The sequence below is a fragment of the Babylonia areolata genome, chromosome 8 (genome assembly GCF_041734735.1).
Source record: "Babylonia areolata isolate BAREFJ2019XMU chromosome 8, ASM4173473v1, whole genome shotgun sequence".
In the NCBI taxonomy this organism is placed as follows: domain Eukaryota; kingdom Metazoa; phylum Mollusca; class Gastropoda; order Neogastropoda; family Buccinidae; genus Babylonia; species Babylonia areolata.
Window position 1 is genome coordinate 9,565,151 of NC_134883.1, and position 15,780 is coordinate 9,580,930.

Sequence of the window (15,780 nt, forward strand, 5' to 3'; positions counted from 1 at the left end):
TTCACCCTCAAAAAGCAAAATGCACATTAATCACAACCAGACAAAAGAGGCAAAACACTATATATAATTTTCCTTCCATCCAAATTAAAGGTGAATCTATTGAAAACGTCAGTGATCATAAAGTTCTGGAGATCATAATGTGTGTGTGTGTGTGAGTGCGTTCAGGGCAGGGACTGGATGTAAACAAGCACACCAGTGCATATCTGTTATCCTTGAAATAAAGAATGTTGACGTTTCTTCTTCTTCTTCCCTCTCTCTCTCTCAGGCCATAGAGAGGGAGAGAAGGGGATCATGAGATTTAGCTTTTAACAGAAATAAACTCAAATATGTAAGGGTGGAAAAAAAATGGAGAGCGAGACTGGAACAGTGTGCGAATCATCAAACTATGACAGCGTGGACGAATTGCTTGGTGACCCATACTGCTTCGAGTCGGACTGCGTGGCCGTGCAGAGCTACCCAGACTACCACAGGCTGCTGTGCACCATCTGCGTGCTGGGGGCACAGCGTGCCAAAGCTGTCAGTGACATGGAGCTGCTGTACCAGGCATAGGAGCAGGTAGGCGCTTTGTGTGTACGTTAACAGGTGTGCATAAGAACAGGTAGGCTGCTTTGTGTGTACGTTAACACGTGTGCACTTTGTGGGCAGGAACAGACAGGTACTTTGTGTGTACATTAACAGGTGTGCACAGGAACAAGTAGGTGCTTTGTGTGTACATTAACTGCTGTACCAGGCACAGGAACAGGTAGGCGCTTTGTGTGTACGTTAACAGGTGTGCACTTTGTACCAAGGAACAGGTAGGCGCTTTATGTGTACACTAACAGGTGTGCTGTTTGTGCACAGGAACATGTAGGGGCTTTGTGTGCACAATAACAGGTGAGCACAGGAACGGGTAGGCCACTTTATGTGTACATTAACAGGTGTGCACTTTGTACATGGGAACAGGTAGGCGCTTTCTGTACATTAAGTTGATTAACATATGTGCTCAGAAACAGGTAGACACTTTGTGTGCACATTACCTGCTATACCAGGAACAGGAACAGGTAGGTGCTTTGTTTGCAAGCTAACTGCTGTACCAGGCACAGGAACAGGTGTGCACTTTGTGTGCACGTTAACAGGTGTGAACTTTACGCACAGAAACAGGTGTGCACAGGTAAATGTACTTTGTACAATTGTAGTGATCTTGGACAATTGTCCGACTAACATGTAACTGAGAAATCAGTTTTTAGTCAAAGTTTCTCAAGAAGGCGTTACTGCATTTTGGACAAACCCATCTACACCACACCACATTTGCTAGGCTGATGCCTAACCAGCAACATAACCCAATGTGCTAGTCAGGCCTTGAGTGCATATTTGTGTTGCTGTTTATAACTGTATGAGTGTATCAGAGTGAATTTCCTCTATAGACCTTTGCCAGAGATCGACTCTTTAGTTGCCATGGGATCCTTTTCAGTGCACCAACTGTGTGCTGCATGCAGGACATCAGTTTTTCTCATTCAGATAACAAGATACTCAGTTTGATTCTCCAGTCAAATGGAAGACAAGAACCTGTATCAGGCATAGGAACAGGTAACTGTACTTCATGGATTGTCAGACATACATGCCATGGAAGGCATGGAACTGATGTATAATTATCTGGCAAAGGAACTGGTAGGTTTACATTGTATTGATCTTTGTCAGGCTGATGTGTCATTTGACTGAGGACAGAGAGCTGCTGTATCATGACTGAGGCACAAACTGCCATTCCTCCAAAGTGTCTGAAAGGTAGGATAAGGAGAGAGAATGTAAAAAGATATGTGAAACTCAACAATGAATGGGAAAAAAATAACAGAAAGAAGAAAAAAAAAAGACCACAAAATAACGCTTTCAAAGACTGCAGCCATTGTTCCATAATTCTCAGATATTTTCTGCCATTTCTGATGTAAATCAATGCATTATTTGCTGATGATCCTGGTTCTAATGCTTTTGCAACATTATATCCACCACCTTCAAGTTGTCTGCATATGTGTGTGTGTGTGTGTGTGTGTGTGTGTTCGGATGAGATGATAAACCAAGGTCCTGTGTGCAGCATGCACTTAGTGCACGTAAAAGAACCCACGGCAACAAAAGGGTTGTTCCTGGCAAAATTCTGTAGAAAAATCCACTTCAACAGGAAAAACAAATAAAACTGCACGCAGGAAAAAATACCCAAAAAAAATGGGTGGCGCTGTAGTGTAACGACACGCTCTCCCTATGGAGAGCGGCCCGAATTTCACACAGAGACATCTGTTGTGATAAAAAGAAATACAAATACAAATACAAATGTTACAGTCAGAAAGTGAACAGCTCGAAGATTTAAAAAAATCGTTTTAACAGATATACAATGAATGCTCACATGATCATGTAAGAAACAAGCAACATAATCTTTTTTTTTTAATCTCAGACAAAAAGGCAGCATCACTTCAGTTGCCGCAGTGGCAATGTTGCAGTAGTTGACATGCTTTAATAAAGAACAACAACATTCATTACAGTATTCTCATACTGAATTACAGTGTTATCATATCCACAACTTTCAGCAGTGACCATCAGTTTCACTTTCAAGGAACTGTCAAAGCTTGTGGACTGATTAATCTAAGCTACAACACATTTGCATAAACCCAACACCCAAATCAGAGCTTGTGACCAACAATTCAAGACAATATATCATCAACATTTCCTTCTAAGACACATCAAAAGAAGAGCTGCAACATTCTTTTATCCACTCTAACATTGTTAAAAAGATGCAAAAATCATCACCCCCTGAGCTTTATCAATTATCCAGCAATTGTGTAAAAGGGTTTAATGCCAATGGATAGAAATGATTACCAACATCCTTTTATTTTTTCTTCATTCTGTCTCACTAAAAACAAATGCAAATTTCTATCAGTCCATCCATTGCACAACACATGAATCCTCCTCTAACATATTCCATTTTACAACCTGTCAACAGTTAACCCAATCAGTTGATGATAACTGTAACAAGACAAAAGGCTGTGAGAAAAACAAAGCAGTAGTGGTTGTGACAAGGACATCCAGTCTAAACACTGGTGATGTGAGATACAAAGTCACAAAATGACAGCTGAGCTCAGGGCAGTATCATCGACCGGTCGTTGTGTTCACAGCTACCAAAGAGGAAGGGGTGGATGTAGGTTTGGGATTAAAAAGCACAATTATACATCTTACCCTGATAACAGGGTAAAAACATGGTGGGGTAAAAACGGCCATACACATAAAAGCCCATTTGTGTACATACTAATGAACGAGGGAGTTGCAGCCCACAAATGAAGAAGAAGAATACTACACTGAACCGCAACATACACACACACACATACACAGAATTAGAGAGCTAGCGATTTATATAAATAATCTGTGACATTTTGATTCAGTTTGTCTCTTCATTTTTTTTCCAGTGGTCTGCTTCAAGCCAAGGGGGTCACCTGTATCAGCAAATATCATAAGTGCAGTCACATCCAAGTATGCTTTGCTTATTGAGGCAATGTTGAATTTGGAACGTCTGAAATGACCGCTGATTAGTGACACTTGATTTGGAATAAAAAATGAACACCTTCACTAAGACCATCAGTTAAGAGAATCAGGATATAACAATAAACAAATACCATGATTTTTTTTTAATTTCTAAAATTGTGATGAAAAAAAAGAATAGAAAATGGCTGATTACCATGAGTTATATTTCACATGCATGCACACACACACATGCACGTGCGCACACACACACACACTGCGATCACATAAACACTAACTCATTTAAAACAACAACAAAACTTGTGAATTACAACCAACACCATCACCAAAACAAAAGAAAACAGATAACCAATCATTGTCATCATTTATACTCAAAGACATTGTCATCATTTATACTCAAAGACAGTTACCTGGTGTTTCATGCCATAATTAGAGTAGTACATGTTGAGTAAATCCCAGTAAAATCACAATAATCATCATCAAGATTTTCAAAAAGCAATGTGACTGTGACCACTGGAAAAACCAGGTTAAGAAAGGAACGGACTAGCTGACAACAACTCTCCAACGGTTCTTATATCACACTTTTTCTTTTTGTTTTTTGCAGCAGTATATTATTTCTGCCATGGAAGAAGATGATTGAACATCTCCTCTGAAAGTTTTAGTATTCTGTTTTCTGGTTGTCCAGCTTCAGCCACAGAAATGGTGGACGATCAAGTCAAACCAGTCACAAGTCAGCTGCTGTTGTCAACTTCACTGCTGCCACATTTTCTGCAACAGAAACACAGGAGAAAATATCTCAATATCCATTTCTGTTTCAACTTTAATTTGATTGTAACCACTTTAAAAATCAAGTATCATCATAGTTTATTAAGAAATAAAATAATTTTGAAAAAAAAAACCCATGTCTGGACTGGTCCAGGAAACTAGACTGATCACAAAGAGTTAAATTTTATGAGGGTTTCAAGCTATTTTGAATTCAAACGATCTTCAATGTGCTGTTCAGTGTAGACTGTTTAATTCCTTAAATTAAGTTCTCAGTCCTCATCCACCATAAAACAGGTATAAATATGCACTCAAGCTTAATTAACATATGCATGCATACACATTCAAACGTACCGACATTCACACACACTAACAGACGGGAGCAACAGCCAAATGGTTAAAGCGTTGGACTTTCAATCTGAGGGTCTCGGATTCGAATCTCTGGTGCCTGGTGGGTGAAGGGTGGAGATTTTTCTGATCTCCCAGGTCAATGTATGTGCAGAACTGCTAGTGCCTGAACCCCCTTTGTGTGTATACGCACGTAGAAGATCAAATACGCACATTAAATATCCTGTAATCCATGTCAGTGTTCGGCAGGTTATGGAAACAAGAACATACCAGCATCCAACCCCACCCCCACATGACCCCCAAAATCAGAGTATGGCTGCCTACTTGGCAGGGTAAATAAACAAAACAGTCATCCACGAAAAATGTTAAATGTTACATGTTTGTCTGAGTGTGTATGTGTGTGTGCCTGAAATCTGATTGAATGAAACAGGAAACGAATGATCAGCGCCCAATGGCAACTGTCAGTCAGCTCTACCAGGTAGACAGCAGAATGACCCCCGTGTTTGTAAAGCGCTTAGAGCTTGGTCTCTGACCGTGGATAGGCGCTATATAAGTATCCATATCAATCAATCAATCAATATTCATATGTATACAAATGTAGTTTCAAGCATGTGGATACTCACTCCTTTTTTTTTTTTTTTTTTTGTCTCACCACATACCCTGAGTGGAAAGTAAAAAAAAAAAAAAAAAAAATTGAAGACTACTATTGATACACATAAACCAAAATACATAAAGAACCTCTACATAAAAACAAACAAATCCAACAGAACCAAGACAGCCAAAACAGAAACACAGAGTAAAAGATGATCTGTGAATTCATACAGACCTCTCACTTGATGATGTGCTCAACAATGCTGTTTCACTCTCCACCGATGGGATTTTCACTGGAAAAAAACAACAACAACAATGCAAGCTTTTTAAATGAGATCAGTCCTCACTTCAGCATGAAGAAACAGACTGACATCAATACTGTGCCAATAGCTGTGGACAATGACAAACAATGCTCATAATTTTTTTTCCTATCATGTGTTATGTGAAGATGTAATTCAATTATAATAGTGAAACAGGAAAAGCAGTTCAAAGCCAGAGAGAAAGATGGTCTAAGACATAGACAGAGAGAAGCAGAGACAGAGAGTGAAAGAGAGAGAGAGAAAGAGAGAGTGTGTAAGAGACTGAGAGAGGAGGCATTTTCCCAAGTGGCTTTTTGCACACTCCCATCAGGAAACACAATTTTCAAGGCATTAACCTTCGCTGGCTATCGTGGGTCGTACACGACCCAGAAGGGTACAAAAACGCAAATATCTCACCCAATTCTTAATATTGTTCTACGAAATTTCAGAAATGCTTCCTACACCTAAAAGGCCAACTTTTGCTAAAAAAATGAAAAAAAATTCATTAATCAGTTAATGAGTAATTAAAGGTGGCGTTTTAACTACACACGGACGCTTGTGAGGGTCGTGTATGACCTACGCTTTTTAAAGAGGAAAAAACGTGGTCACCCATCGAAAGCTCGTGTGGGTCATGCACGACCCATACCTTTTTAATAGTGATTTCAGAAGGTTTAATTTGCAATTAGTGAAGGAAAATAAAAAAGTTTTACTTTCAATAGCCTCACTACCCCACTACTCTCCCACTACCAGCCCCCCCACCCCCACCCCCCTGTCCCTTTCGTCTGTCTTCAGCTATAGCCCCCTTCCATCCCTTTCTCTAACAGCATGTACCTGTGTGACTCAATAACTTTGATTGTGTGTGTATAGGTTGCTATGAGTCATCTCTCTCTCTCTCTCTCTGTCTCGCTGTCTGTCTCTCTCTGTCTCAGTCTCTCTCTCTACCTGTGTGTGCATAAGTAGGGTTTGTATGTATGTGCATGTGGTGTTATGCGTTTGTGTGTGTGGTCAGTTGCGTGTGTGTATGCAAATGCGTGAGCATATGTTTCTTCTGAATGTATGTGTTTGTGTCAGTCTGTGTGTGCGTGTGAGAGCGCATGTGTGTGTAATCAGTTGTTACGATATGTTTTCCTTTTCTATATTTTGTTATAAGCTTTGGAGGAATATACAGGTTTTTGTCTCTTTACAGAGTATGGGTCGTGCATGACCCACACAAGCTTTGGAGGAATATACAGGTTTTTGTCTCTTTACAAAGTATGGGTCGTGCACGACCCACACAAGCTTTGGAGGAATATACAGGTTTTTGTCTCTTTAAAAGGTATGGGTTGTTGACAACCCACTTGAGCTTCCGTGTGTAGTCAATAGCTACAGCCAGCGAAGGTTAAAGAATGTGTGCCACTGAAAACAGATGACAGTAATCTGATCCACTGTTGTCTTTGGCTTGGTGATGTCGGCATTCAAAATTCTTCGTGTGAATTTCAAACAACAAATAAACTGCAGTGGGCAAAAGAAATGGCGTGAAACATTCCCTGCGTGTTTATCTACATTATCATTTACTGATTTCATCTTTTTCCCTTTTTTTATGCCGCATGCGCCAAAACTATAATCACACGTGTCCAGATACACAGCAAGCAGATGGCATAATTCTTACACACAACTTTGCTGGCCCAAAGAAATGTAACAATGGTATACAATGGAAGAAAAGTCTGTGGTCAATATCTTGATTCTGTACCCGACTGTTATTTCCACAAATGGAGAATGCGCAGATAAACTGATCTTCGCTCTGAACAAAATGAATACAGAACAACTTCACAGATATGTACACGCTCTCACTCTTCCTCTCATTCTCAAAGAAACTCTATAAAAACTATTACAATATGAAGGGGAAAAAATCAATATATGACCATGTTGAAAGAAAAAGAAAACAATACCTGCAAACTTGAGACTTTTCCAGAACTCTTTCTGCACACGCAAGACTTTCTGGATAGTTTCAATGGCTCTGCAAAACACAGAACAAAATAAGCATGTAGGCACGACTATGTGTCAAGGCCGTGGGAATCAGTAGGTACTGTGAAAACAAAGAGGACTTCTTTTCTCAGATGGCAGCATAAACAAAGACACAAGCACAGACATAGTTGTAGACACCCACACATAAATGTACATGAGCACAAATAGACACGTGCATACATGGACACATACTAACATACACGTGCACAAATGCACACACACACATATGCACAAACATTCCATATACACCCACACACACACACAAAAGTACATGATACATCAATGACACATAGACATAAAAACACACATGCATACACTCACACACCTATAAACACTCACTCACACACACACACAAACACAACATACTTTACATCAACAACCAACATTCGGATGAGATGATAAACCGAGGTCCCGTGTGTAGCATGCACTTAGCGCATGTAACGGCAACAAAAGGATTGCTCCTGGCAAAATTCTGTAGAAAAATCCACTTCGATAGGAAAAATGAACAAAACTGCACGCAGGAAAAAATACACAAAAAATGGGTGGCGCTGTAGTGTAGTGATGCGCTCTCCCTGGGGAGAGCAGCCCGAATTTCACGCAGAGAAATCTGTTGTGACAAAAAGAGAAATACAATACAATACAACACAGAGACATAAAAACACGCATGCACATACCCGCACATCCACCCTAACCCACGTTAACTTAACCCGTTCCTGCACACACGCACACACACTGACTCACCTGTAATTAGGAATGCCAGGTGCGAGAGGAGGACAAGGGTTGCCCAGGAGCACAGAGGTGCAGGTGGCCATGGACAGGGGCAGGGCCACAGGGCTGTACCCTCCCTGCAAAGGGAAAGGAAACCACCAGCTTGTGAGCTGAGCAAATGTACTTTGGATGCAGTGTCTTGTTATAATGATCTGTCACGTTTGCTTCCTTAGTTGCACCAACCTGTATGTTTTGATGGATGATAATATGTGTGTGTTTGTGTGTGTGTGTGTGTGTGTGTGTGTTTATACATGCATATATTTTTTCATTAATTTTATTCATCTTTTTTTTTTTTTTTTTAACTGGGACTATTGTAATTGTGAAGCACTTAGAGCAAAATCATTTGATTGGCACTGTAATTTTTATTTTCATATAACATTGGGCACATAAACATTTCCTCACTTCAGATGTGTGTTCATAGTACCATACACACACACACACACACACACACACATATGCACGCACACACACACACGCACACACACATATACGCAAACACAAACAGAAAGAAATAAAAAATCCATACACAGCAGACGGCACACACATACACTGCTGCTGTTTGTGATAATGGTCTAAAAGAGTGTGAGCGTTTGAATGCATGTGAACATATGTATGTGCATAAACATACACAATGTATGTGCAGATATGTATCATTAAGTATGTGTGTGCGCCAGCATGCGATATGCATATTATCTGTTCCAAACAATTGTATCCACGTCTGTAAATGCACATGCTCATAAACACATACACAGCATTGGTGCTTCCGCATTTATGGTTTCAAACACAGTTGCTTTCCTTTCTTTCTCTTTGTTGCCCAATGCTTCAAACCCCCCCCCCCCACCCCCAAAAAAAATAAAAATAAAAATCATTTAAAAAAAAACATTAACAAAACTGAAGCCACATTTCTCCAAGAGACACTGAGGGGACAGAGAAATACACTGGCGTTCACCAGGGAACTTGCCTCCAAAGCAAGGATGACTCTTCCGTTGGCCAAGCTGCTCAGCATGTGTGTCATGTGCCCGTAGCATTCGGGCGTCACTCTGTAACCTCCCTGTGACACCGGTTCAACACATGACAATCATACTCTGACTACTTTGTTTATGACAGATACTGTATGGCATACTGCACCGGTTCAACACATGACAATCATACTCTGACTACTTTGTTTATGACAGATACTGTATGGCATACTGCACCGGTTCAACACATGACAATCATACTCTGACTACTTTGTTTATGACAGATACTGTATGGCATACTGCACCAGTTCAAAACATGACAATCATACTCAGACTACTTTGTTTATGACAGATACTGTATGGCATACTGCACCAGTTCAACACATGACAATCATACTCGGACTACTTTGTTTATGACAGATACTGTATGGCATACTGCACCAGTTCAACACATGACAATCATACTCTTGACTACTTTGTTTATGACAGATATTGTATGGCATACTGCACCAGTTCAACGCATGACAATCATACTCGGACTACTTTGTTTATGACAGATACTGTATGGCATACTGCACCAGTTCAACACATGACAATCATACTCTGACTACTTTGTTTATGACAGATACTGTATGGCATTCTGCACCAGTTCAAAACATGACAATCATACTCTGACTACTTTGTTTATGACAGATACTGTATGGCATACTGCACCAGTTCAACACATGACAATCATACTCTGACTACTTTGTTTATGACAGATACTGTATGGCATACTGCACCAGTTCAACACATGACAATCATACTCTTGACTACTTTGTTTATGACAGATATTGTATGGCATACTGCACCAGTTCAACGCATGACAATCATACTCGGACTACTTTGTTTATGACAGATACTGTATGGCATACTGCACCAGTTCAACACATGACAATCATACTCTGACTACTTTGTTTATGACAGATACTGTATGGCATACTGCACCAGTTCAACACATGACAATCATACTCTTGACTACTTTGTTTATGACAGATATTGTATGGCATACTGCACCAGTTCAACGCATGACAATCATACTCGGACTACTTTGTTTATGACAGATACTGTATGGCATACTGCACCAGTTCAGCACATGACAATCATACTCTGACTACTTTGTTTATGACAGATACTGTATGGCATACTGCACCAGTTCAACACATGACAATCATACTCAAACCGCTTTGTTTCTGACGGATCTGGTATGGCATACTGCACCAGTTCAACACATGACAATCATACTCTAACCACTTTGTTTTTATTGGATCCATTATGGTATACTGCACCAGTTCAACCCATAACCATCACTCTTTTCAGCAACCATCCTGTTCATGACTGACAGCAAAAAGGATAACCACTGCCTGCTGTGGCATAGAAACTACTGACTCAGTAAAAAAAATTTTAAAAAAAACAAAAACTGCCAATACACACACATACAGACAGTACAGATTTCAACGCAAGTGATCTAAAAGAGGGCTCCAGTTCAGTTACTCACGGAGACGTCACTGCGTTTAGACAAACCCATATACGCTACACCACATCTGCTAAGCAGATTTGCCTAACCAGCAGTGTAACCCAGTGCGCTAGTCAGGCCTTGAGGGGGAAAAAGGAGAAGTAAAACAGGACCATAAACAAATAAATGGATAAGTCATTACACTGATGAATAAATAAACTGAAAAGGATAATAATAACTAGCTAAATAAAAAAATAAAAAAAGAAATATGTAAGCAAATAAATAAAGAAATAAAACAAAACATAATGAAAGAAAAATATGAATAACAATGACAATAATAAAATAAACAAAAGTGCTCCAGTGCAGGGACTTCTTCATCCTTGAGGAAGACTCTTCACTCTTCAAGTATGCTCCAAGCACTTCCCTCTCATAAAGGCTAAACTTTCAAGAAACAAACCACAGTTTACCTGGGGGGTTTTCTATGCAGATGTACAAACTTCTCAACGTCTGAAACTTCTAATGGACATCCATAATAATTACATTAGTATGATGCACAGAGATCAGATATGCTTTCTGTTATGTAGGCTTAAAAACATTTCTGCTGCTTAAGATTATGTGTTTTACTGGTCAAGACAATACTTATCTTTCTTTTAAGATCTACTGCTAACAATAAAACAAAGTAGTCATTGTTCATACATTACTTACATACACACAGCATAAAGTACACCTACTCCTATTTCCTTTGGAGTGAACGTTTACTTTTCATGAATACAACACATATACCACATAAATACCTTCCAAACAAATCTACAACACACACACACACACACACATAGTCAAGAAAAGGTGTAAAAGCTGACCAAAATATTTTCAGGATAAAAAAATTCACCTGGAATTTTCATGTATTACACTTTTAAACAAAAAGAAACAAACAAAAAAAAAAAAAAAGAATGTGTAATACATAAAACAAAGATCACAACTTTTTCTCCTGTTCACTATTTAGTCAGCTTTAACACGCTTAAAAAACAACTCCTTTACCAGAAGGTCCAATAGTCATTCCGTTTTAATTTAGCTACACAATAACACAATTATATAAACATTAACACACTTGTTCACACCTCTTTATAAATACAGTTTCCATCTACTAAGCTTTTTCTTTTTCTGACCATATCTATCCCTGTACACTGTTCTTCAAACTCACCAGATAATCTCCAGCAGCAGCATCAAAACCAGCGGATACCAGGACCAACTCCGGAGCAAACTGCAACGTACGTATGATTATCATCATCATGGTAACTACAAGCTTGTGTTCAGATAAATCTGTCGGGCCACGATCACGCCTTAATTTTAGCACGATCGCCCAATCGAGCTATATAATTATGTGACCTGGTTGGAGACATAATTTGACAAAAAACAAGAACACCGGAGAATCGACAGACAGAAAGAAAATATGAAAAAAAAAATTAGCCGTATGAAGAGCACAGGAACAGGAGTCATGATGGCTGCCGGAAAAAGAGGGCGCTAGTCAGGGGGGCAAAGGGGAGGTTACCTACTTCCGGGAGGTTATCGGCCGTAGCTACTTTCGTTTTCTCCGCATAAGCGGATAGTAGTTTGCACAGGACAGGAATGTCAGACCCCTACCGGAGTCTGCACTAGTGGGTCACGGTTAAGCATGTGTAATTAAATGTAAATTAGCGGTACTGCGTCTCAGTTTCAGTTTCTCAAAAAGGCATCACTGCGCACTGACAACTCCAAATACGCTATACTACGCTGACCAGCAGCGTAACCCAACATGTTTTGTCAGGCCTTGAGCGCATGCTTATATGTATTTGTGTACCTCTCAGAGTGGACTTTTTCTACAGAATTTTGCAAGAAGACATGTTGCCATGGGTTCTTTTTCAGCACGCCAAGCGCATGCATAGACCCTTGGTTTACTGTCTCATCCAAATGACTAGATGGTCAGTTTGATTTTCCAGTCAAATTTGGGAGAAAGGGTTGAGACTGGGATTTGAACCCTGACTTCACAGACACTGTATTGTCAGATATGCACCATTCTGTCACCTTTCTCCATACATGTATCAGATTAAAAATAATCTCTGGAAATCCAGTCTCATTATGTGGAACTCCTGAAACAAGCAGAAGTTTTACAACCCATGAAACAATTACTACTGCCACTTATGAAACAGAAACTGGAAATATTAATCTCACTCAAAAAGTTGTCTTTCTGGACCATGCCTGTTCAAACGCATACAAACCTTCAAACTGGGTCTTTTAAGTTTGGTAATGATCAATCCACAAACAATACAGGGACATGTCACACACACACACACACACACACACACACACACTCACATAGAGAGAGAGAGCGAGAAAGAGAGAGCGAGAAAGAGATAAAGATTTTTTACCAATCTAACCCTTCTCAACAGTTTACAAAACTGGAAGATACTGACCTCATAAGCGATAGGCATAACAATTCTCTGGAAGGCGGCCATGTATTCTGCGTTTCCCATCCTTTCCTGTACAGAGAAGGTGCAGCATTATTTCAGTTTTGCAATTCCTTTTAAAATCAAAATGAATTTACATCTACAGCAACAACACGTTTGTTATGAAGGAAAAAAAAAAGAAGAAAGGAAGAAAGAAAGAAAGACACACACACAAACAAATCACACAAAAAACTTCAAACACAAAGCTTCAAAACTACACATCAGCATTTTTTCTTCTCTAAACAAGTCTCAAGTTTTAGCCATGTCAACAATTTTCACCAAAAACAGCAAATTACCCCCACCCCCACCCCCCATCCTCTATCCAAGTATGACTCCAAATATACCTCACTCATAATATCAGCAATACCTATAGTGAAGGACAGGAAATCTCTCTCTCTGTCTCTCTCTCAAACACAAAGACCAATCTTGTTCACTGTTCAGCCTATCCTCACAATCAGTATCAGTAGCTCAAGGAGGCATCACACCATTCGGACAAATCCATATACGCTACACCACATCTGCCAAGCAGATGCCTGATCAGCAGCGTAACTCAACGCACTTAGTCAGGCCTTGAGAAGAAGGAAAAAAAAAGAAGAGGTAAATGAATATCTAAAAAAAAAAAAAAGCAAAAAAATAAAAATAAAATAATAATAATAAAAAAATAATAATAATCCTCACAAACAGGAGTTAAAAAAAACACACACAAACACAAAAACCCTGTATGTCAAGCTACTCCAACTGAAAGATTTGCAGCATGTCTCTGGTAAGCCAGTGGAACCTTTTTCTGACCCCTTTGCTGAAATCCAAGTTTCTGTTTCTCAAGGAGGCGTTACTGCGTTCGGACAAATACATATATGCTACACCACATCTGCTAGGGAGATGCCTGACCGGAAGTATAACCCAATGCGTTTAGTCAGGCCTTGAGTGCATGCATATCTATTTGTCTGCCTTACAACATGGCCATGTAGTTCGCATGCCAGACCACCGGCTCCCCAAGAAACTGCTGTACGGCAAACTCCAACATGGCAAGCGCTCCCATGGAGGCCAAAAGAAACACTTCAAAGACACTCTGAAAGCTTCTCTGAAGGCCTTCAGCATCAGCCACGACACATGTGAGCTGAATGCAATGGACAGACCAAAGTGGCGTTCAGCTATCCACAAAGGCGCCAAATCCTGTGAGGCCAACAGAATCGCTGCAGCAGAGCAATGCAGACAGGCCAGGAAAAGCAGTGCCAGCAAGTCCCGGACAGCCGCCACCATCCCCTGTCCACACTGCGTCAAAACCTTCCGGGCGCGGATTGGCCTGACCAGTCATCTGCGTACCCACACAGCCCAACCCACCCACCCCCAGGATGACTAGATGGTCCTCATCGATCCCGACGGACGAACCACACATTTGTCTACCTATCAGAGTGGATTTCTTCTACAGAATTTTGCCACTCTCTTTGCCATGGGTTCTTTTTCAGTGCGCCAAGTGCGTGCTGCAAACTGGACCTCTGTTTATGGTCTCATCTGAATGACTGGACGCTCTGTTTCATTTTCCAGTTTAACTTGGGAGAGAGCGTGATAGTAGGATCTGAACCCAGACCCTCACAGACTTTTGTGCTGGCAGATGAGCGACTCAAACGTCAAAGTAGGATTCCAGATGATATATCCTTATCACTGTACTGGATGCCCACACTGTAAATGAAGAAAACTGTAAGAGAGAAGAAAAAAAGGAGAGAAAAGAGAAAGAAAGAAATCACCCACCCATCACTTTGACATGCAAAGACACACAGAGACAAACACAAACACACACACCCATATGACATGACAATCAAATCATGTTTGAAATAGTTTAATTTTAGGAGCCCGATTAGCTCTCTTTTGTAATTTTCTGGATGAGTAAGAAGTTTGTTGTTTTATTACATTTCTACTTCTTTGTGATGCAAAATGGGGTGAGAGGAATAGGGAAAGCAGTAATGTTGAGGCATGGATGGGGTGGGGTAGGGGAAACATTTTTGTCTAAAACATAGATGTTAAACATACACACACACACACACACTTCACACACACACACACCTGGCTCTCCCCAAAGGAACGATGGATGGACTGAAAGTCTCTGACCAACAGCTTACAAAATCCCAAGAGTCCATCCAAAATGGCAAATTTTCTTTCCTGCTTATAAAACACCGGATTTTTTTCCTCCCTTAAGAATAATTCTCTTCAACGTAAAGAGAGGCCCAGGTCTAAATGCAACAGAAACATGACATACCTTCACACAACTATAAAGCTGATGTTCACAATGAGGCAATGAATACACCTTGAGCTAACCTTCAAACAACTATAAAGCTGATGTTCACAATGAGGCAATGAATACACCTTGAGCTAACCTTCAAACAACTATAAAGCTGATGTTCACAATGAGACAATGAATAAACCTTGAGCTAACCTTCAAACAACTATAAAGCTGATGTTCACAATGAGGCAATGAATACACCTTGAGCTAACCTTCAAACAACTATAAAGCTGATGTTCACAATGAGGCAATGAATACACCTTGAGCTAACCTTCAAACAACTATAAAGCTGATG

The 15,780-nt window shown here is 40.1% G+C and overlaps 1 protein-coding gene across 1 annotated transcript in view; it reads right to left on the reverse strand.

The window, feature by feature from the left end:
* Nucleotides 1-2,402: 2,402 nt before the first annotated feature.
* Nucleotides 2,403-15,780, reverse strand: part of LOC143284521 (protein deacetylase HDAC6-like) — a 44,329-nt gene continuing 30,951 nt past the window's right edge. Inside the window, exons 25-31 of the mRNA XM_076591231.1 lie at nucleotides 13,175-13,240; nucleotides 11,926-11,985; nucleotides 9,232-9,321; nucleotides 8,244-8,347; nucleotides 7,427-7,494; nucleotides 5,435-5,492; nucleotides 2,403-4,266 (exon numbers count right to left, since the gene is read on the reverse strand). Of these exons, the coding sequence (XP_076447346.1) occupies nucleotides 4,230-4,266; nucleotides 5,435-5,492; nucleotides 7,427-7,494; nucleotides 8,244-8,347; nucleotides 9,232-9,321; nucleotides 11,926-11,985; nucleotides 13,175-13,240 (483 nt within the window). The 3' untranslated portion in view covers nucleotides 2,403-4,229. The remainder of the gene's footprint in view (nucleotides 4,267-5,434; nucleotides 5,493-7,426; nucleotides 7,495-8,243; nucleotides 8,348-9,231; nucleotides 9,322-11,925; nucleotides 11,986-13,174; nucleotides 13,241-15,780) is intronic.